Source organism: Narcine bancroftii, chromosome 7 (genome assembly GCF_036971445.1).
Source record: "Narcine bancroftii isolate sNarBan1 chromosome 7, sNarBan1.hap1, whole genome shotgun sequence".
NCBI lineage: Eukaryota > Metazoa > Chordata > Chondrichthyes > Torpediniformes > Narcinidae > Narcine > Narcine bancroftii.
This window is the reverse complement of record NC_091475.1, coordinates 8,501,814-8,523,505: the sequence shown is the minus strand read 5'-3', so window position 1 is coordinate 8,523,505 and position 21,692 is coordinate 8,501,814. Positions and strand designations below refer to the sequence as shown.

The window sequence follows — 21,692 nt, the reverse complement described above, 5'->3', positions numbered from 1 at the left end:
AATGGATGGAAGGCCCAAATTACTTTCTCTCAATTTTTCTTACATAACAAAATGGTTGGTGCCATTGATTAATCCCAAACATATTCTGCACACATTCCAAACTAACTAACATCTCTAGAATTAGATTGGAAATTTCTTTAGACACCAAAGCCAAAAGAACTGATTAATTATTTTGAACATGCTGTTTTTAAATATACTTCTTTGTTCGTCAGTTTTCTTGTCTCATTTCCCAAATATTTTGTCTCCCTTAGCGTCATAGAATCAAACTGCTGTGTAAAATGGGGTTAACTGGGCTATCTTCCCAGTTAGTGCCCCAGTTACGTGGCAGTTAGAAAGGGTCTGACCTGGTCAACCCCGTCAGAATCCAACCGGGACCCTGACCTACCTCAGAGGGTCATGTCCACAGGTGATTGGAAAATGAAAATGGCTGACCTGCTTATTCCGGTGCCGAGAGCACTTGTGTGCGTGTATCACCGGGCACCCAGCATCCGAACATTTGGCGGTACTTTCGGTGAGTGCGAGACGCGTCATTGAAGGGGCGGGATCCCCCTAAAATTGCTGGGTTGGCGATTTAATGGGTTGATCCCCCTGCAATTTAAAAGGTGTTTCCAGCATCTTTGCCTCAGTAATCACACCCGGGTCCCAGGAGGGCCACAAGGCAAGGTCCTTTAAGCCCAACTCATCTCTGCAAAACAGCTTATCTTTCTGAGCTTATCCTATTGGCCTGCAGAATTCCATACACATTCATGTACTTGGTACATGAATGCATCTTGGTTAATTGGCCATTTTTCAGTTACGGCCAGCTGCCATCACAATGAAACAAACTGAAGCGGGCAAGGCTACTGGCCACCATTATGCCAACCTTCTGTAGGAGCGTCCTGCATGGCTGCATCACACTGAGGTACAGTGGCTGCAGAAAAATGGATTGGAGGTCAATCCACAGGACAATAAGTGGCAGAGAGGATCAATGAAGTCTCCCTCCTTTCCCCCCACCTCCCCACCCACCCCTGTCAATGTGATCTACTGGGATCGCTGTCTAAAGTGAAGGGACACATAGAATCATTGGGGACCCTTCTACCCTGCACACAGCATCTTTCAGCTGCTCCTGTCATCGCCAGGCTGAGGAACAGCTTCTTCCCAAAGGAATTGATCCCACTAAACCATCCGAGACTCTCACATTAATTTAGTTATTTGTGTAGATGGAGATTTGTCCTGCTTATGAATTGCTTGTTCGCATGTGTGTTATGTCTGGTTGTATCTCTGCATGATTTGTACTGAGGACAAGAGAACACTGTTTCATTAGGTTGTACAATCAGATGACAGTAAACTTGACTTGAATGGCATAGCCACTTTCAACCCTAACCTTGTCCAATGCCCATAGATTTGCAATAGATGTCAGGACTTTGAGTGAGAATTAATTTTGTACCTGACCCAGCCATCAGGGAAAGTCTAGCAGATTTGTCCTATCGATGTACTTTGGAAGATACTATTTAAAAGGGAGTGTTTGTCGCTTTTATTTCGCAGAGAATGTTCCTCCCTGCTCCCTCTGGGGATAATCTAGGGCTACCTTTGGAAGAGTTCACTGAACAGAAAATGCTCCGTGCACCATGAGGTGCAATCATAGCTATGTGGTTCCATTCTAATTTTGGCCAATGTAACCTTGTGATACAGACGACAAGCTGGAGGACTGATGTAATATTGCTCACTTGTAAAATAGCACTGCAGTAAAATCAGCTCAGCCCAGTCCTGGCCATTTTGTCCAGTCCTCATGGAACCCAAATCCCAGAATTGATGAGATTTTAATTCTCACTGCTGTGAAGTACAGCACCTTCACATTTCTTGGTGTCCCCCCCTCCAAGGAAATGCCATGGTGGAAAATTTGGCTTTGCATGAAATTAAGGTATTGACAGAAAATAATGCAAAATCATATCGTCGTTCTACTGCACAGGGACGTTAATATCTCCACTTCAACTGGGCTTGAAGTGACAAAGGATCCTGAAGACTGGGTGTCACGGTCAGCGTGGCGGCTCGTTCAACAACCTTGACTGTTTCGAAATCCAGGCGCTGTCCGTCCGTTCTCCCCGAGTCTGCCTGAGATTTCCCCAGGGACGCGGGTTTCCTCCCACCGCTCGAAACATAGCGGAGGGGGGGATAGGTTAATTGGGCGGCACGGACTCGTGGGCCAGAATGGCCTGATACCATTGCTGTATCTTTAAAAAAAAGTCTGCTCTGGGCAGAAAAAACACACAATTATGGCTGTAATTGGCTACTAAACGTAAAGAGTCTCTCACTCTTGGCATTTGATTGATTATTTGGCATCCCATTAGGTGCTGGCAATGCCTCTTCTCACTAGGAAGCATTGGACAGAATAAGCCCACCCTGATGGACGTATCACTTCTTAGTGGTATTTTTGAGGGGCGAAGGAGAGCAAAGGCATTTTCTAGTAAGAAGAGTGAAAGATCGCCGTGTTCATCTATACAAATAACTTGTTGTGAGGTTTGTAGCCCTTAGTCATTAATATTTTTCGTGACCATCACTGAGCCAGGGTTCTGAATGACAGCGGCCAGTTGGCGCCCCGCAGGTTTAATTCTTTGCTTTTTCTTTTGCTGAAAAGATTTCATTCACCCCTCACTAAGCAAAGCGTTTCTATTTAAAACGTGACTATTATTTCTACCGGCCCATTAACTGGGGCGCAAAGAGAAGCGCGCTTGCAATTTTGGCCAAGCCATGATGAAACGCCCGCACGATCCGCACCGAAGACGCCAGGTCTGGTCACCCGGGCACCAGGCGCTCGGACACCCCCACCGGGGGCGCCTGAAGGCGGCAGCAGCCCTTGGGAAGCTGGACGGGGTTAACGCGAAGCTCACACGCATGTCCTTCCCTGAACGCTCGAGTTCGACGCCGGGTTCATGACACTCGCTCGCCCTGAAGCTGCGCGTCGCCTCACGCCGCCGTTACCCCCGTCTCTTCCTCTCTGATCTCCTTGCCCAATACAAGGACAACGGGGAGGACGAGAGCTCGCTCTCGCCTCGTCCGAAACCGGGCGCTGGAGCAGTGTGTAAGTGTGTGTGTGTGTGTGAGAGAGAGAGACAGAGACTGTGTGTGAGTGAGACAGTGTGTGTGAGAGCCTCTATGTGTGTGTGTGTGAGAGAGACTGTGAGAGAGACTGTGTGAATGACAGACTGCGTCTGTGAGACTGTGTGAGAGAAAGACTCTGTGAGAGAGACTGTGTGTGTGTGAGACTGTGTGAGTGAGAGACAGTATGTGTGTGTGAGAGAGACTGTGTGAGAGCCTCTGTATGAATGAGACTGTGTGAATGACAGACTGTGTGTGTGAGTGAGAGACTATGTGTGAGAGCCTGTGTGTGTGAGTGAGAGAGACTATGTGTGAGTGAGACTGTGTGTGTGAGAGAGAGAGACTGTGTGAGAGCCTCTGTATGAATGAGACTGTGTGAATGACAAAACTGTGTGTGTGAGAGAGAGACTATGTGTGAGAGCCTGTGTGTGAGAGAGACTGTGTGTGTGAGTGAGAGCCTCTGTGTGTGTTTGTGAGAGGGACTGTGTGTGAGAGCCTGTGTGTGTGTGTGTGAGAGAGAGAGACTGTGAGAGAGCCTCTGTGTGAGTGAGACTGTGTGAATGACAGACTGCGTCTGTGAGACTGTGTGAGAGAAAGACTCTGTGAGAGAGACTGTGTGTGTGTGTGAGAGAGACTGTGTGTGAGTGAGAGACTGTGTGAGAGACAGTATGTGTGTGTGAGAGAGAGACTGTGTGAGAGCCTCTGTATGAATGAGACTGTGTGAATGACAGACTGTGTGTGTGAGTGAGAGCCTCTGTGTGTGTTTGTGAGAGGGACTGTGTGTGAGAGCCTGTGTGTGTGACTGTGTGTGAGACTCTGTGTGTGAGAGACTGTGTGTGAGAGAGACTGTGTGTGTGATTGTTTCTTAGTATGTTTGCGTCTGTCTGCATGTGAGTGTGTTGCATGTGTGTGTGTGTGTGTGTGTGTGTGTGTTTTGGGAGGAGAGTTTATTTAAACTGACTGCAGCATCGGCCCCAAAACGTAATGTAAAGGGTTTAATCGTTCCTTGCAACGATTGCTTGTCCAAAAGGACCGTCCATTCTTGATTGGCGAGAACGTTGCCCAGGAATCGTCGTGCCTGGATCAATAATTCTGTCACCTCTTCTCAGATTTTGGTGCTTTGCGAAAACCATCGGTCAAATTAAATCCACGCGCTACTCTATACATTTTACTGAAGCGCTCTCTCTCTCTCTGTGCTCTCCGTGCCTTTCTTTCTGCCCTCGCCATCCAGACAGTACGAATAGAGGATCTAATTAGTAATGTGATTTGAAGGTGTCATCTTTTTTAAACAGCCAGGCTGTGCATTAACTCGCAGAGCGCTGGCCCATTAAATGGGTCCAAACAGTCGGTTCGTTGCGTTCTTCAGTGCCGAGGACGCGTCCCCGGCGGAACCAATCTGCCCAGCTCACATCGGCTATTTACATCCATTACATTTCCGCAGCAGAAAGTGACAGATGTTTTGCTTGAAGCAATCGTTAAATTCCAAGATGCAAGCCCACAAGTCAGGACTTTGGATTCACCGCGTTCACTATTGCTTTCGAACAGAAGCTGTCTTTCTTTTGCCGATCTAAACTATAAAAACAATTTATTAACACTTTTCATTGAATGTATTTGAAAGTGGAAATGCGAGTGGGGTTAATGCAGTTTCTCAATCTTAAAACCATCAAACATTTTTATGATTTTTTAAAAAAATGTGAAATTGGATGAACAGGACATAAAGGGATCTATAATTCACCTCGTATTTGTAATTGTATATATTCATATTATTTGCGACTGCATATAAGTGAGAGTTATCTATATATATATGTAGATAGAAATATATATCTATATATATATAAGTGTGTATATTTATGTATATATATATATATATACACACACACACACACACACACACACACACACACATCTACAAAGCGTAGAAACACACGCACGCAGCTATGTATACATATATTTATATAAATTTGGTTGGATCATTTGTATCACGTATCTGTGCCTTTGTGCTATTGATATGTTAATAATTGTAACATTTGTGCATACATACGTGTTTATAATTGTCTGTCTGCAAACCTGTATGTGTATATCTGTTTATATATATATATATATGTGTGTGTGTGTCATATATGAAAATATAGTATGTATATATTATACACAGATATATATATATTCCTTATACATATGGGTGTGTGTTATATACATGTGTGCGTGTGTATAAGCATAAGCCAGTCGCATACAGCAAGCACAACGCCACATTGACGAGGCGAAAGTGTGGAGACTGGGGAAGAGACCACTTGTAGAGAACTGGGAAGACGATTTGATGGGACCATGGGGTGGAGTAGAAGAGAGCTGTGCACAAAGTTCTAATCGTTGCTGGAAAAAGTACCGACCTTTCAGAGTTGAGTCCCATTGACTGAAAGTGTCTCGGTGACGGGGAGAGCAAGCTGACCAAAGTTTCGGACCCCCGTCCTTGCAAAGGGCTGCCAACGAGATCACAGATCGGGCGCTGAGGCCACATTCATGAAATGGAAATAAACGTGATTGTGTGAACATAAATGTATACCTGGTCCAATAGTTCCCAGGTGTTGCTGCCCTCTCAAAGGTTACCTCTAAAGTACAACTAAATTAACAGACTTTTCGTTCAATCCAAAAGAAGAACTGATTGTTTTAAATGCTAAACATTCGGACTTTGTTTCCAATTCGATGGATTTAGTTCCCTTTCCTAACCTAAATATAAAACTTGGAAGAAGTGATATTTTTGCACTGGTTGCGACAGCTCGGGTTCATTTATCCAACATCAACACTGTCCCCGAGGAAGAGTTCGTTTTCCTCAACACATGAACATTTTTCTAACATTTGAGTTGCAAGACCCAAACTTTGTTTCTAGTTGCTGGTCTCATGACCAAGGACCTGGTCACTGACATCGCCCTCGGAACCTCTCCCAACTTGCCCACACCCTCCTCGTGCACTTCAAGAACCAACTTCGATCAACCCGACCTTTACAAAAAAGACTTTGCCATGTTGTTTTTTTTCCCCCCGCCACCACTCGATACAAATTAGGAAGAAAATGCCGTGGCGGAGTAACATTTTATCTACAGTGTCAAATTGGATTTCCGATCCCGAAACTCCCTGTCCTCATGAAAGCTCTGCAGTGACCCACACTGGTCACATTTCAAGGCATTGTGACTAATTGAATGAAACTCCACGGTGACTGGAACCGTAGATTTTGCTTGGTAATGCTGGGGCAAAAAATTTGCAACTTGGCAAAGTTTCCTCCGCCTGGATAAAATGCATTTCCCTGTATTGTGGATTACTCCAAACGCCAGAAGTATAGAATTAAAACCGAGCCTGAAATACCGGCTTGCTCAAATAAACGTCCAGAAAAACGCTTCTGCACGCTAACAAATAAAGGGTACATCTGGAATTAGTGAAGACAGTGAAGATAATTGTCAGGAGCTGCGAACTGGAGTCTTTAAACCGCCACTTAAAAAAGGGTAAGTTCAGGATCTCACACCAAACTTTTTTTGACACGACGGTGCGTTTGCACCGGCAAGAATAAATAGTCGGATTCCCTTCTCCGCGCGAACCAGATGCCTGCCAATGGCTCAGGTTCAATAACGGAAAATGTTGCTTTAATTCTTATTCTTATTGCCGGTGAATTTGAAGATAAAATCCTTGGTTATCAATATGTTTCGAGCAATGAGATTCATATTCAGTGACCATCAAAACAATGTCAATATGTTCTGCCTGTATTTTGTTATACTTTTCTCTCGTGGCAGAATTCCGAATTTTCGACGCGGGAATTAATATACTTTGTGACAGACTCTTCTTCTTCGAGCTACCAAATCAACCAACTTTAGGGGGGGGGGGGGCGGGGAAACCCTTTCAAATTTCATAAATACATTTATTCGCCTATTCAGGTAAATTGGACGTCTTTCCCGAGAGGTGAAAATAAGCGCCGGGATTATCATTTTATGCAGGAGGTCCTGCCCTGTTTGAAGCCTCAGTAAATGAAGGAATTGGGCACCGACCTGTCGGTGAGAAAGTATTTAAATAATATGTGATTTGAAAATGTGACCTCCGGACAAAACCAAGTCGATAATAGACATTAGTGAGAACCTTTCACTTTCTCCTGTCAGCCCGCCGACTGACGCTAATCAGTGTTCCCTCTATTTCATGTCATCTTTCAAACTCTTAACCTACACGCAACAGAGGCATTTAATTTAAATGATAGGTTGTAGATCATCTAGGGAACAAAGTTCAACCCATGATAGTCCTAGATATATATAGCAATTATATATATATATATATATATATATATATGTGTGTGTGTGTGTGTGTGTGTGTAGCAATACATATGTAGCTATATATATAGCAATATATACATATGTAGCAATATATATGTAGCAAGATATATATATATATATGTAGCAATATATATGTAGCAAGATATATATAGATATATAAATATATATATATATATGTGTGTAGCAATATATATGTAGCAAGATATATATATATATATGTAGCAATAGATAGAGATATATATCTCTATCTATTGCTACATGGCAACCCTACCGACCTTTAGAAGAGTTTGCCCCCCCAAAAGGGGGGGGGGCAAGTCTCTCCCCCAGCCCACACGAGCCTTTGGAGGGTCGCTAACTTCCTCGTGGAGATAAGTGGACCGAATTTAAATAGCGGTCAAAGTTTCCTTTAGCACATGCGATGTCAGCGAGGAGAAGGCAAACTATTCCCTCGGTCTTTGGAAAAGACGCCTCCCCACGCACAATCCATCCACGTTTTCCGTCCCGTTCACTGATGGGCTCTAATTATCGGCCGTGTCCCACCTTGGCAGGGCGTTTCTCTGGGGGTCCCGCTACCCCCCACTGACGGGAACCGAGGGCAGCGCCTGCTATAAACCAATTCTTCCCGGTTTCATACAATGTGTCTTCTCAACTAAACTTTGCATTATTTTAACCCCTTGGCTCGTCATTGCCTTGAGAGCAGCGTTTATAGACCGGTGATAACGTTACGAGGAGCTTTGACGTGGCCCGCGTTCATCATTTAATATTGTTACATTGCCCCACCCCCCCCCCCCCCCCCCCCCTGCCCACCTTAACAGATGAATGATGGAAGAGCAGCCTCCTGTCGTACAGTACCACTCACCCGCTGTGTGCTGGACCGTCTCTAATACTTCAGTGAGGAGATGGGGGGGGGGGGGGGGGTGTGCGGGGAATGTTCCCATCCCTTTATAATTCTTACCTTCATTTGCAGAATGCCCCGTCGATTGTGCCCCGCAGATAACACAGCAGAGGATCAGAGGGAGAAGGCAGATTCGGAAACCCAAGGCCATTTTGGAGCTGTGGTCGGTTGTGAGTGGAGCATATCTCTCTGAAGCATGCCAGCAATGATCTGAGGGAGCTCTGATCGCCGTGGAACTTACCATGCACAGCTTTCAGGGTGATGTCAAGTTTGACACTACAGATAAGGAGGAGTCAGCACTGCCTTCCCACTGCCAGTAGAGGGCTGTGTCTGGGTCCTAAAGCCCACCCATTCTATGAGAGAAGCATTGAGCCAGATTGTTACATTACCTTTACAGTTTTCAACTGCAATAGTTGACAACCCAACTATTAAAACATCTATTGAATACACTTAGCAAAGGGATGGCTCTGAGATCTTGTGTGTGTCTGGTTTGTGGGATATGGGTCTCAAGTATACAGAATCAGAATTTATTGTCATGAACGTGTCATGAAATTCATTGTTTTGCAGCAGCGTCTCGGTGCAAATATTTCTATAAACCACCTTACAAAAATAAATAAAAATAGTGTGAGAAAAAGTCAAAGTGAGGCAGTGTCTGTGGTTCGTTGATCATTCAGGAATCCGATGGCAGAGGGGAAGAAGCTGTCCCTGTGCCAGTGGGTGCTCGTCTTCGGGCTGCTGTACCTGTTTCCCGATGGTAGCAGAGTGAAGGGGGCATGGCCTGGATGGTGGGGGTCTTTGAGAATAGGGGCTGCTTTCTTAAGACACCGCCTCTCGTCGCTGTCCTCGATAGTGGAGTCTGGTGCCCGTGATGTCGCGGGCTCAGTTAACAACGCTCTGGAGATTTTTTTTTCTTGGCCCGCTCCATACCAGACAGTGATGCAACCAGCCAGAATGGTCTCCACGGTAGAGCCTGTAAAAGATTTCGAGAGTCTTCGCTGACATACCGGATCTCCTCAAACTCCTCACATAACATAGATGCTGGCGAGCCTTCTTCGTGATTGCATCAACGTGGAGGCTCCATGGCAGATCCTCAGAGATATTGACACCCAGGAATTTGAAGTACTTGACCTTTTCCACTGCTGACCCCTCGATGAGGACTGGATTGTGTTCTCCCAATTTCCTCGAGAATATACATAATATATTGTGGAATATTGATGGGACAAAAATATATAATTTTTTTTGGAGAATCTTTTATTACTATCTATTATACCCCCCCAGTGGTCTTTTCTCCTGTGTGTGCCCCACACCAATTTTATCCTTCAAGTTCAAATGGCACAGACTTAAATGTAAAATGGTGTCAGCTATCAGTCCTATAAATTGCCTCGAACGAGTAATTTTGGAAGTTACTTCCCCATAAACAAAACATATTTTAATCGCCTCACTGGTGGCCATATGTTTGTCCTCTGAAGTTATACATCTACAAATCCTGTCTCGAAACCTCCCTGCTTCTTCATGTCCACTTCCTTCTCTCAGCCACTTCAGAAAACTTTTCAATGTTGACCCAATTGTGTTCTGTGGTTTAGTATCAGTTTGGTTGGTGATAGAGTGCCTGGGATTATCTTATTAAAGATGATTTTTAAATTTAATTTTTCATTCTCATACGAACTGATCTGCTGGCTAGCTGATTTCCTATAAAAGTAATTATTTTCCACTCTCTCATAGAACGTTAGAGCTCAGTTCAGGCCCTTTGGCCCACAAGATTGTGCCGACCTATATATAGCTACCAAAATAAAAGTAAACCCTCACCTCTCATAGCCCTGTATTTTTATTTCATCCTTGTTCCTGTCTAAGAGTCTCTCAAATGCCCTCTACCACCACCCCTGGCAATGCATTCCCGGCACCCACGACTCTCTGTGTAAATATCTGACCCATGACGTGTCTTCTAAACTTTCCTCCCTTCACTTTGCACAGATGACCTCCGAGATGGCCTCCTTCCCTTTCAACCTTTCAAGTTCCCGGGTTAAGAACGTCCAACTTACGAACGGACTTCGCGTTCGTCAGCTTGAGGAGGGAGAATGCTGTGCACCGTTTTAAGTCAGATCACGTTGCCGTTAACACTGTGCAACTTTGTATTTGGCTTAATTTTTTCTCTTATTTACTCTTGTATCCACGCCTCCAAAGCTAAATAAGAACCACATGTTACCTGTTCCGACTTACCTACAAATTCAACTTAAAGACAAACTTAGGAACAGATCTCATTCATAACCCGGGGACTGCTTGTAGTCACATCGCTCCACTAAGTCTATTGTCAGACCTCAAGACCTTGTAATCGATCAAATCATCTTCAAAAGCTTCTTTCAGGGTTGGGTGGCGGTGGGGGGATGCAATCAATCTTCTATGGAGTGTCTGGAGATGTTTCTTGGCATTAAAAGTGAAGCATTAAATTCGACATACAGCACTGTAACAGAGTTAATTTAGCCCATGAGCCCGTACTGCCTAATTAGACCCAACTGACCTAAAAGCTCCAGTTCATTTTGAATGCGGGGAGGAAACTGAAACCCCCGTGGAAAACCCACGCAGACAGAGGGAGAACGTACAAACTCCTTAAAGACAGCACAGGATTCGAACCCCAGTCCTGATCGCTGGCGCTGTAACAGCAATGCACCAACTGCACCACCTTTGTTCCTTTTTATTTCTTCTTTTTTTTAACTGGACTGAATAATTCTACCTGCCATTATCAAATAAGTTATTAAAATGAAGCAATTATATTGTTTTCAAATGCAGACGGAGCTTAAGGAGATGGTCCACTTGCAGGTCCTCAATGCACACCGTTGTCTTCCACTTCTCCTATATACCCGTGCAGAGTAGTAATTAATGTTTAAGGTTGTCAAACTGAAATCGGAATCTGGAGCTGATTAAGGCACTGTGTTGCGCTTTGTTCTCTAATCAGCACGTCATCCTGTTTTTCAGCATTCATGAGAAACATATTAATGCAAAATTGAGCCACTGGAAGGCAACAATTTTTTTCTCTATTAAGACATCGGGAATGATGAGCAAATTCTAATTTATCAAGCCTTAAAAAGAAGAAAAAAAAATAACGGTGGTATGCCTATGGATTAATTTCATTCCATATCCTTAAGCATTAGAATTACAAAACCAATATTCTTAGAAATTTGAAATTCAATACCATTGGAAAAATAATGATTCTAAAAATTAAATATCTAACACTTGAGTGCCTGAATACAGTAAAGACCAATTCTGGCATCGAATAATTATAACTAATTGATACTTGACATCTTTCTATTGTCCATTTCAGTCTAACCCCAGCTATGGTAAATTGCCACATCATGACATGACTAGTGAAAGTACTTTTTTTGTAATTATCTTGAAATGCAATAGGACAGGCATTTTCTAGCATTCGTTTGGTAATTAAAATCAACAAATTTGGTTGGAAGCAGGGTTCTTTTGGTAACATTAGGGGGAAAAGTACAACCACAGGACAGAGAATCTTTAAATACTCCAATTCAATTGATGTTAACAGCATAAACATTTGATCGCTTGCGAGTCATTATAATTGAACGAGCACTCTGGGCGACACATGAAATTTCAGCGTCTTGTAATGAATCTATTGTGCTGGAGTTTGAACTAGAGTCAACATCCTGATTACAAATTAGATGAGCCTTGTCAGACATTGAATGGAAAAACACTTTACATTTTCAAATGCAGTATATTGTCTGTAAAATGTGGCCACATAATGCAGGAATACTCATCCCTTTAATTGGTAATATTTCATGGAGGCACAATTGAAAATATAAACAGTTTTCACGTGAAATTTAATCAAAAGTCTAGGGGCAGCAATGTTGAATATTTGGAATAATTTATAAATGTAACATTGCAAGAAAAATACAAAAGTGTCTGTTTTTCACTTTTGACTTCATGCCAACTCTATATCATTGGGAATCTGGAAAGCTACAATTGGAATGCTAAAATAAAAACTGGAATTAAATGCAACTTTTAAAGTGCTTTGGGAAATATTCAGTAATAAGAATCACTTACAACATTTTATTTGTTAGACAACATTGTTAATCTCATGGTTTTATTGGTGTGATAACGAAATGATAGTTGACAAATTATGAAGCTTGTTATGTGTCATAGTTTAACGGTCTACCCATTATAGAATAATATTATCATGGGATTCAGAATTGAATTCAATAAAGGGATTATTTTAAATTGAAGGCTTTTACATTTCTGTGCATCTATTGGCTTCTACCTTTCATTAAAGATATCAAATACTTCTATTTTAGAACAACCTCCTTCAGTTGGAAAATGAGCAGTCTAGACTACAGACATCACCATGTAAAATATTAGAGCTTAAATACAAACCTATACAGAATTAATTAAGTACATCTGTGCACTTGCACCCTGATTTGAAGTAGCATAGGACCGACAGAATGGATTTAACTTGGCAAAGTGACGGGTCTCTCATCTGACGACAGCACCTAGACCATGAAATGCTGGGTCTGATCATTTCTGGAAACTGTTTCAGATGAAGATCTTTACGTTTTGAGCACAACGAATGGGAAGTAAGTGGTGAATCGCAAACATGCCATCGATAGAAGATAAAATGGTTAAAACTTATGGTGGAAAATATGATCAGAAAACAAGCTTTTAGCAGAATCGCTTCATGCTTGTTGGTCTAATCTTTAAAGCTTGCTGAACTGAGCACTGGTAATCTTCCCTCATTTTGCACACAGCTGCACACAAGTCAGGAATAGCACCTTGATTGGCTCATTTCAATTAAGAATCTCAATGGAAGTAATGTATTTTCAAAAAGTTGGCTTTAGGATTCCAACACTCTCTGAAATATGTAATATTCTTTTTTTGTCAGATGCTTGAGTTGTCTTCACACCCAGTTTATTCGAGATGAAGCCTACTTTAGAAATACAAGGGAGAATTTCTGTTCCATCCTGTCACAGGTTAGAGTTTTATGTTATACAGTAAATACTGTGTTTTTATTAAGTAATATCTTTCTCTTCCTCCCCATAAATGTCTAACAGAGATATAAATTAGGTGGGAATCGCCAATGTTTTTGAACATTTCTGTAAATGAAATCATTTCTTTTGAAAAAGTGAAGACTTACACTTTGGCCCCATTTGTGTACATTGCACTGCATTTATAATTCATTAATAGTTAATCGTACGGTTTTTATTTCTTTTCAGTTTCAGATTGAGGTGTCCGTGGGAAGCTGCACCAAAGTTTTTGAAACAAAGGACAATCTGTCACAACATTGCCAAGAGTACTTAGATCTTGGTTCCCAGTCCCTGGACAATTTTAGGTTAAAATGTGTGTTCTTTTCATCATGTTTGGCATTGAAATTAGGTTTTGGAATACAACATGCAGTTATTTTCACATGAAAATTTTTGCCTTGCTCTTTAAATCATATTATTAACCAGTTGATTTATGAAGGGTTTTAATTTAAAAGTTTTAAATGAGTTACTTTCTTCAACAAACATGAAAAAGAGCCACCAATATTATTTAAAGTTAATAGAGTAAAATCCCTGATATCCAGAATTCAAGAGCCTGGCAGCCTCAAGCAACCAGCAAAAAAAATCACTAAAAATAAAGAGGTTAAAAAATACAAATGTTTAAAATTGGCGCACCTCACCATTAGGTCATCATTCACGCAACACACAATCTCAAGCAGCCAGAAAATTCAATTATCTGGCATCTATCAATCTCCATAGGTTTCGGATACAAACTTATAATCGTGACAGAGATTTATTTTAACTCTTTAAGTTATAAACTCGCAAGGAGAAGTGTGCACTTTTCTATCCTACAATAAACTTCCCCCACCCCACCTCCCTACTCCTCCTTAGCTGTGTGCTGAATACTGAGATTCAGATGACCATTTGGAAATGTAAACTTGGTTCTATGTCAGTTGTCAATACTGGCACAAGGTGAAACATTCTAAAACCATTGCTCTTTTTGGTGTTCATACCTTCACAAAAGCCCCTTTTCCACTGGCACCCTGCCCCAGGAATTAACTTGGAGTTTACTGGGACAGGGTCCAGTGGAAAAGGAACACTGTCCAAAAACCGGTGCCAAATCAGATAATTTCACGCCAGGGATTAACCGCCTCTATCCCCACTCATACCCCTGGTGTTTGGTGATGCTGGCGCGCTGATAAAACCAGTGGAAAAGGGACAGCAGAAAGTTACCTATTTCCAGTTGAAGGCAGAATCCCCGGGGATGTGTAGTGTTCAATGGAAAAGCAATTAGTGTCCTAGTTAAGGGCGGCCCAGTGGAAACAGCACAAAGAGCTTCCTATCCTGGGACACTACACAGTCAATTAACTGGGATGCCAGTGGAAAGGGGGCTAAACAGAATTCTGATAGGAGAGATAGCAAGCAAATAATTTGTTACCTATGTATTGGCTTGTTGCTTGAAGTTTCAAATTCCCATAGGACTGCTTTCCTGTCTGTTGACTCTGGTCAATTCTGTTATTCAGATTAGGGACTTGATTGCTTTATTCACCCATTTAATATCTGATCATTTACACACACACACACACACACACACACACACACACACACACACACACACACACACACACACACACACACACACACACATATATATACAAAGAATATAAATAATTGCTTGCATAATGAAGATGATTTCAGATTTCCATTGAAAAATAAAGACAACCATTGTAAATTAACATATAATTAAGGGCCTGTAGGTCTTTGTTCTTATCAAGTTTAATTTTATTATTATTTTTGTTGTGATGCCCTCAGAACTGCAAAAAATTTAAGAGCATTCAAGTTAATTTACATACAGTAAACCCCTTGGTATCCAGCACCTATGGGGATTGGTAGATGGTGGATAAGTATATTTTCTGTTTGCTTCTTGAAGTGCCAATCTAATGCTCCTGCATTAAGAATAAACAGTTTAAAAGACAAAAATACTACACTGTACTTACACTGAACAAATATCACTTGCACGAATACATCAACCTTAAAATATTTTACTTTATTTTCAGTCATATTCTTTGAAAACATTTAACCATCATTGGATCTGCAGGTTCCTCCCCCTCCACAGAGCCCCCCCCCCAAAAAAATGAACAAAAATATTATAATTAACCCGCCCTCTCCCAAGTTTACAGATAAAGCCTCTGGCCGGGATGATTCTTACTTAGCAGGGATAAGGAAACACTCGCCCAACAGCGAGCGGCATCAACCAGCTCGTCGTCCTGGGTGAGTCACACAACTTTATTCAAGCATCTGCTACAAGCAAAGCACAACTCAGGCTTTCTGCTGGCTAAATATTTCCTCACATCTTCACCAAACATTTATGTGTTATTTCAGAGAACGTTTACTTCTACCAGTTTAAACGTGCATTTTTGCCTATTATTTTATTTTTCTATTCATTTTCTTCAGTTTTTTTGCTGGTTACTTGAGGCTGCTGAATGCTTGAATTCTGGATACCAGGGTTTCACTTCATAAGTTAACGTCATCGATGACAATAAGTTAAAGAAACGGAAAAAGAGTAGATGCTGGAATCTTGAGCAAACAACAAGAAGCAGGAGGAACACAATGGGTCAGGCAGCATTCACGAGTAGAAGTGGTCAAGACCCTTCATTACCTGGATACTTCAACTCAAGAATACCGTCTGACTCACTGGGTTCCTCCAGCTTCTCGTTGTTTGCTGAGAAAGAGAAGTTACCTGGTTTAACAGCTGAGGAGGGGAAGCAGATGAAATCACTTAGAGAGCCAGTTCTGGTTTTTAGACTGCAATGTCAGGAAAATCGCTGAAGAAATTAGCATAATTGCTGTCCGTGTAGTCGTTTACTCTGGGCGCCTTTTTAGACTGCAATTCCCTGAACGCAACAGCCCCAAGTGTTGGACATGCCGTCGAGTGGGTGACCGACAACGAATTTTTTTCCAGTACGATTTACACGGCAGGCTTTCTCCTAAAAGGTGTAGGGGTCCTGCACGATAAATCGCGGTGCAGGAATTGACTCAAACTTCCTGCGCGTTCCTTCTCTAGACTGACTGTGCAGTGGCAAAATTCCTTGATGGTGCCGTTATATACCTCTAGTCTAAAAAACCATAAGTGAATATTATTTGTTGATCTTCAGGTTGAGGCATGAGACCCCTGCGTATGAATGTGTGTGTATATATGTGTGGGAAAACAAGAACATTAGATAAGATTTGCATTTTCTATACCACATTTGTTTGATCTACCTAAACCAAATCTTCACTGTCAATTAAGCAATGTTGAAGTATACGCAGTGGTGTATCTCCACATGCAAGATCCTAAAAATAGCAGTATGTCATTCACCTCTGGTTTCATGTTATAGTTTCTCAACTGGACACTATGCAGCCCCCCACTCCCACTCCCACTCCCACCCCGGAGCAGTGGGGGGGGGGGAGATAGGTGGGGCATAGCATAGTTAAGTAAAAGTCTTGTTTTCTTTTCACCTCACACATTATAAATATTTTTCCATGTGTTCAATATGAGAGAAATATGGAAGAAACCAAAACGTTACTGCTTCAAAGGGAAGGGGGATCACAAACTTTGAGCAGAGTCCTGGGGAGGGGGGGAGGTGAGGGGTGAGGTGGGCATTGTCAAAAAAAAAGGTTGAGAATGGCTAGTTTTGGGGACAAATATTGGCGAAGGATGGGAGATCACCTTCCCGGTCTTCTTCAAGAATGCTTCCATTGAATACGTGGACCCACTGGTGCTCAGTTAAACACCTTCTCAACAGATATACAGTGATATTGGGCAGGACATTCTGTACAATTTGGCGTTAGTTGATCACCAGGGCCAGTTACTGTTGATGGACAAACAGCACACATGATAATAGCCAATCATATCTGATGTAGGATTCAATCCAGAAATTTAGTGGCAATTTCACGCCAGGGATTAACCGCCTCTATCCCCACTCATACCCCTGGTGTTTGGTGATGCTGGCGCGCTGATAAAACCAGTGGAAAAGGGACAGCCGAAAGTCACCTGTTTCCAGTTGAAGGTAGAATCCTCAGGGATGTGTAGTGTTCAATGGAAAAGCAATTAGTCTCCTAGATAAGGGCGGCCCAGTGGAAACGGCACAAAGGGCTTCCTATCCGGGACACTACATAGCCAATTAACTGGGATGCCAGTGGAAAGGGGGCTAAACATAATTGCCTTGAAGATTTGTGAATGGAAAATGAAATATATATATTTTTTAAAACTACAGATATTAAGAAAAGATTGGTTTAGAGTTTCGGTCAATATCAATTTGTCTAAGGGCTATGTTAATTTATTAGAACATTTATTCCCTCATGTTTCACTAACCAGATTATTGTTTTTGTTGTCTAAGTTTCTTCAAAAAATTTTTAGTTACTTAATAAAACAATCCTTTTTCCCACCTCAGGAATCACTCATCAAGGACTAAAGATTTATGGTAACATAGTGGTTCATTTACTGGACTAGGCATTCTGAAGCCTGGACTATTAGAAGCTATGAAATAAAGTTGGCATGAAAATGTTCCATGTAAGAAAAAAATATTTTCTCATCATATTCTTCAGTGATGAGAATTTATTATCTTTATCTTCTCTGGTTATTTTGTGAAACCCAGCCCACTGTGTATTTGTGCTGGACCACGGTGTAAGTAACATCCTCAATTTATATTTTTAACCTTAAAATTCAAATTCAGACGTACAGTATGGTCACAGACCCTTCAATCCCATGAGCCCGTACTCAAATATCCCAATTAACCTACAACCTCTCTATGTTCTGAAAGGTGGAAGGAGACTGGCACGCTTGGAGGAAACCCATGCAGACATGAGGAGAAGGTACAAACTCCTTTCAGACAGCTCCAGATTTGAACCTGGATTGCTGGTGCTGTAATGCTAACCTTGCCACCCCACGTCCATGCCATGCAGATCCATGCAGATGCAGTGACAGTAGAGTTTCGCAACCCATTCAACATTTGGTGAAGACGTTGGAAAGAATTTAATTTCACAATCAAATTGAACATATATTTTAAAGGAAAATGAGGGAGATTTCCCTGATTGTTCAGTTGGAACAACTTGAACTGTTGCTGAATCACCATTAGTTTCCAATCCCAAAAGCATTTCTGAATATTTCATCACATTGAAGTGAATCCATTGCCCTGATATCATTTCCTCACCATCCAACCCAGCCCTACAGGTCAGCTCATGAAGCCCATGCTCTGGTTTATATTATAGATCACCTCACTTTGTTGACATCAATGCTGCTTTGTAACTGGTCTGGAATTCCATTCTTGATTCTCCCTTCATCTCTAAAACTCCCCTTGGAACTTTAGATTTGTACTTTGGGCTATCAGTGGTTTGCTACCATTTTCTTTCCACTGATATACCACTTTAATGCCATTATTGATGCTCTGTGAAGGGAAGGTTGAGAACCACTGGCTTAATCGTCCCTCATTGACTCGTTATGTGCACGGTTTCATAACTCCAAAGGAAATGGACCAATGACAATTTTTCTCAAGCAAAATATTTTAGTCACAATTGGGTCAAGAGCAGTTTCTCAACCTTCCCTTCCCACCGTACTAATCACAGAGCACTTATGGCATAGGGATTACTTAAAGTGATGCGTGAGTGGAAAGAAAAAGGTTGAGAACCCCTGGGCTGAATTAATTGCACTAAAGAATAGAATTAACAGATCATTGCTGCTATCGCCAGATAGCGTCTTACCGATTCAAATACTGGACGAGGGAAGTTCTGGACTTTTGATTGGTAAACTTCAAGCACAAGATGTGTGGAATTTTAATATGAATACTGAAATAATTTTTTTTTTTAAAAAGGAATGTAACCATAAAATTATTGGAATAAATACATAAGGTCCTTCAAGGGAGAAAAAATCTGCCATTCTGATTAGGTCTGGCCTAGATGCATCTCCAGACCCATCCCATGTGGTTGAAGCTTAATCAAGTGCTCAGTTCAGACACAATAAAGGATGGCAATGCTATCAATTAATACATTTAAAAGAAAGCTTCTCACATGCGCCCCTGCAGTCATTGCAATCCTCACTTAAGAAGCACTGGAATTTAAGATTTCTCACTATCATTTGCCAACCTTCTCCTTGCTTTTTTTTTTGGTCTAATGTGCATCTGAAGAATTGCGTAATTATAATAAACCATTAAAACTGATTCATGACCCCTGTGTGAAGACTTAATAACACTTTTTATACTGGGGTGAAATCCTCTGCTCATATGAAAGTTGATGCAAGGACCTGAAATCCTATCGACCAGGGTTTAAAGACCAACTCCACCATATCACTAACTAGCTGTATATTATCTCTGTCTTTGAGCTAATAAATGAATAATTTATTATGATAAATTTAGTGACCAGCCTATTTTTTGCTGGTAAAGGTCAACATATCACCATTGGAATGAAAGGAAATAATGACAATTATTGCATCTTTGAAATCGTACTCTCGACATTAGCTAAGCATCATCACTGAGTTTGTCCTCTAATAAGATGGTTTGGTCTTGTTATAACATAACAGACATTATTGAATACAGCGCAGTGTGTGTATATACATATGTGTATAATATTTAAACACACTTTTAACTGGATCATGCACTGTGCTGTGAAATGGTAGACTCTTTCATAAATGTCCAGATAATAGCTGAAACCTTGCTGAAATTAGGACACTAGGTCCCAGGGGAGGTATATTTGTTCTCTGACAGCGGATAGCTTGTAATTTGTCCTCTGTAGATAGACTGTTATTGGGACTTCCTAAACAGAGGGCATGGGGCCTTACTAACCACACATTGTAATCAAACAAACCTACTGCTTCAAAGCTTCAACAGAGCTGCAAATTGGAAAGGACACCCCTGCATGTTTTAACATTACAGCAACAACCAAATGTGTGATTGGGCTTTGCACACAGTCAATAACAGACCAAACAGGGTGAAAATTAATGTGGGTGTGATTGTTGGTGAGCCGTTTACACTTCCTTCTAACAAGCACACTCATTCACGGAGGGCGTGCTTCACTTTAATTACAGTTTTTAATCCTCAATAATGATAGAAAATATTCTACAGTTATGTTGGTGAAGATATTTAGCTTTTTAAAAATAATTAAAACAAAGATTTGTCTGAGAGCTTTCTAATAGGGCAAGGAGGACTGCTGGCCACTGCTCCATTTTTCAGCTATCACAGACAACACATGAATCGAGATGATATTTTTAATTAAACACCTGTTTAAAATAGAGCGGAAAAACTTCCCTCACGAATGTATCCTTTTAAGCATTTAAATGTGAAATTATATTTTCTTGAGGTTTTCTTTTGTATGCCTAATTATGGTTTTTTTTGGACTGGATGCTTGACAAATAACTCATTGTTAGTTCACAAATTAGATCACTGTTGGAGAAGAGTACTGCCCCATATACAATTTAAAGGACAATTTTTAGAACAAAGCTGCCGCTAAAATGATAATTGGGAACAATTCAAATGAATCATTATGTTGGTGGCAAGTGGGGGAGGTGGAAATGGCAGAAGTGTTTAAGATTCATGCCTCCACAGTGCTTTTCAAACAGGATTTTCACTCAGTTAGTGTAAAGCATTTTGGTGTGTGGGGAAACACTCTCCAACAGTGAATGCTTTCACACAATAATAAGAGGAGGAAATAAGGAAAATAAACAACAGATTTACTACCACTTATAAAGGGCAAAAAAAGGATATACTGTTGGCAGTAGACCTTATTTTCTAGTTATATATTTCTACTTTCACGCATCAGTCCTCTTAGAGCACACTGCCAGTATGAACACAGCAGGCTGGAAAGAAGGGATTTGTGCCAGCCATTATAGCCACGATCAAACTGAATACGTACCAGCAAAAGCAATTTAGCCCGTCCCAGCAAGTTCGCACAGTGAGGTGTGCCAGTCTTCGAAATAATATGGATGAAATAAAGTTATTGAGCGTAAAAAAAATGATAATCAAGAAGGATCGCAGAAGTACCAAAGAGTTCTGTGAAGTCCAACATCTGATCATGAATAATTGCCGCCTACTTACTAACATCAAAGATGCATTGAACAAAAGGCAATAATGAGAATTACGATATTAAAAAGGGATAAAATTAGATTGTTATATCAAGTCATAACTGTTCTGCGGTGAAATTAACAGGAACAGCTCTGTGACAAATTTGGTCTGACATCTTTTGCTTATTGGCTCAAACTTTGTTCCTTTCTGTAAGTGTTTTAGATTTCTCTTTATTGGCAAAAAGGACATAAGAGCATAAGAAATGGGAGCAGGAGTTGGCTGTCCGGCCCATCGAGCCTGCTCCGCCATTCAATGAGATCAGGGCTGATCTGCTGATGGGCTTGTCTCACCTACCTGCCTTTTCCCCATATCCCGTAATTCCCCTACCATGTAAAAATCTATCCAA

General features: G+C 41.4%; 1 protein-coding gene and 1 long non-coding RNA gene across 4 annotated transcripts in view; both read right to left on the bottom strand.

Moving 5' to 3' along the window:
* The window catches only part of epha3 (eph receptor A3), a 234,218-nt gene extending 225,677 nt beyond the window's left edge, over positions 1-8,541 (bottom strand). For all 3 annotated transcript variants that reach the window (XM_069888746.1, XM_069888747.1, XM_069888748.1), the window contains exon 1: positions 8,332-8,541. In XM_069888746.1, coding sequence (XP_069744847.1) covers positions 8,332-8,515 — 184 coding nt within the window. In that variant the 5' untranslated portion in view covers positions 8,516-8,541. The remainder of the gene's footprint in view (positions 1-8,331) is intronic.
* On the bottom strand, positions 4,058-5,556 carry LOC138738480 (uncharacterized). Its single transcript, XR_011341565.1, has 2 exons — positions 5,460-5,556; positions 4,058-4,642 (listed from the first exon to the last, which is right to left on the bottom strand). It is a non-coding gene; the product is annotated as an uncharacterized lncRNA (long non-coding RNA).
* Positions 8,542-21,692: the final 13,151 nt, after the last annotated feature.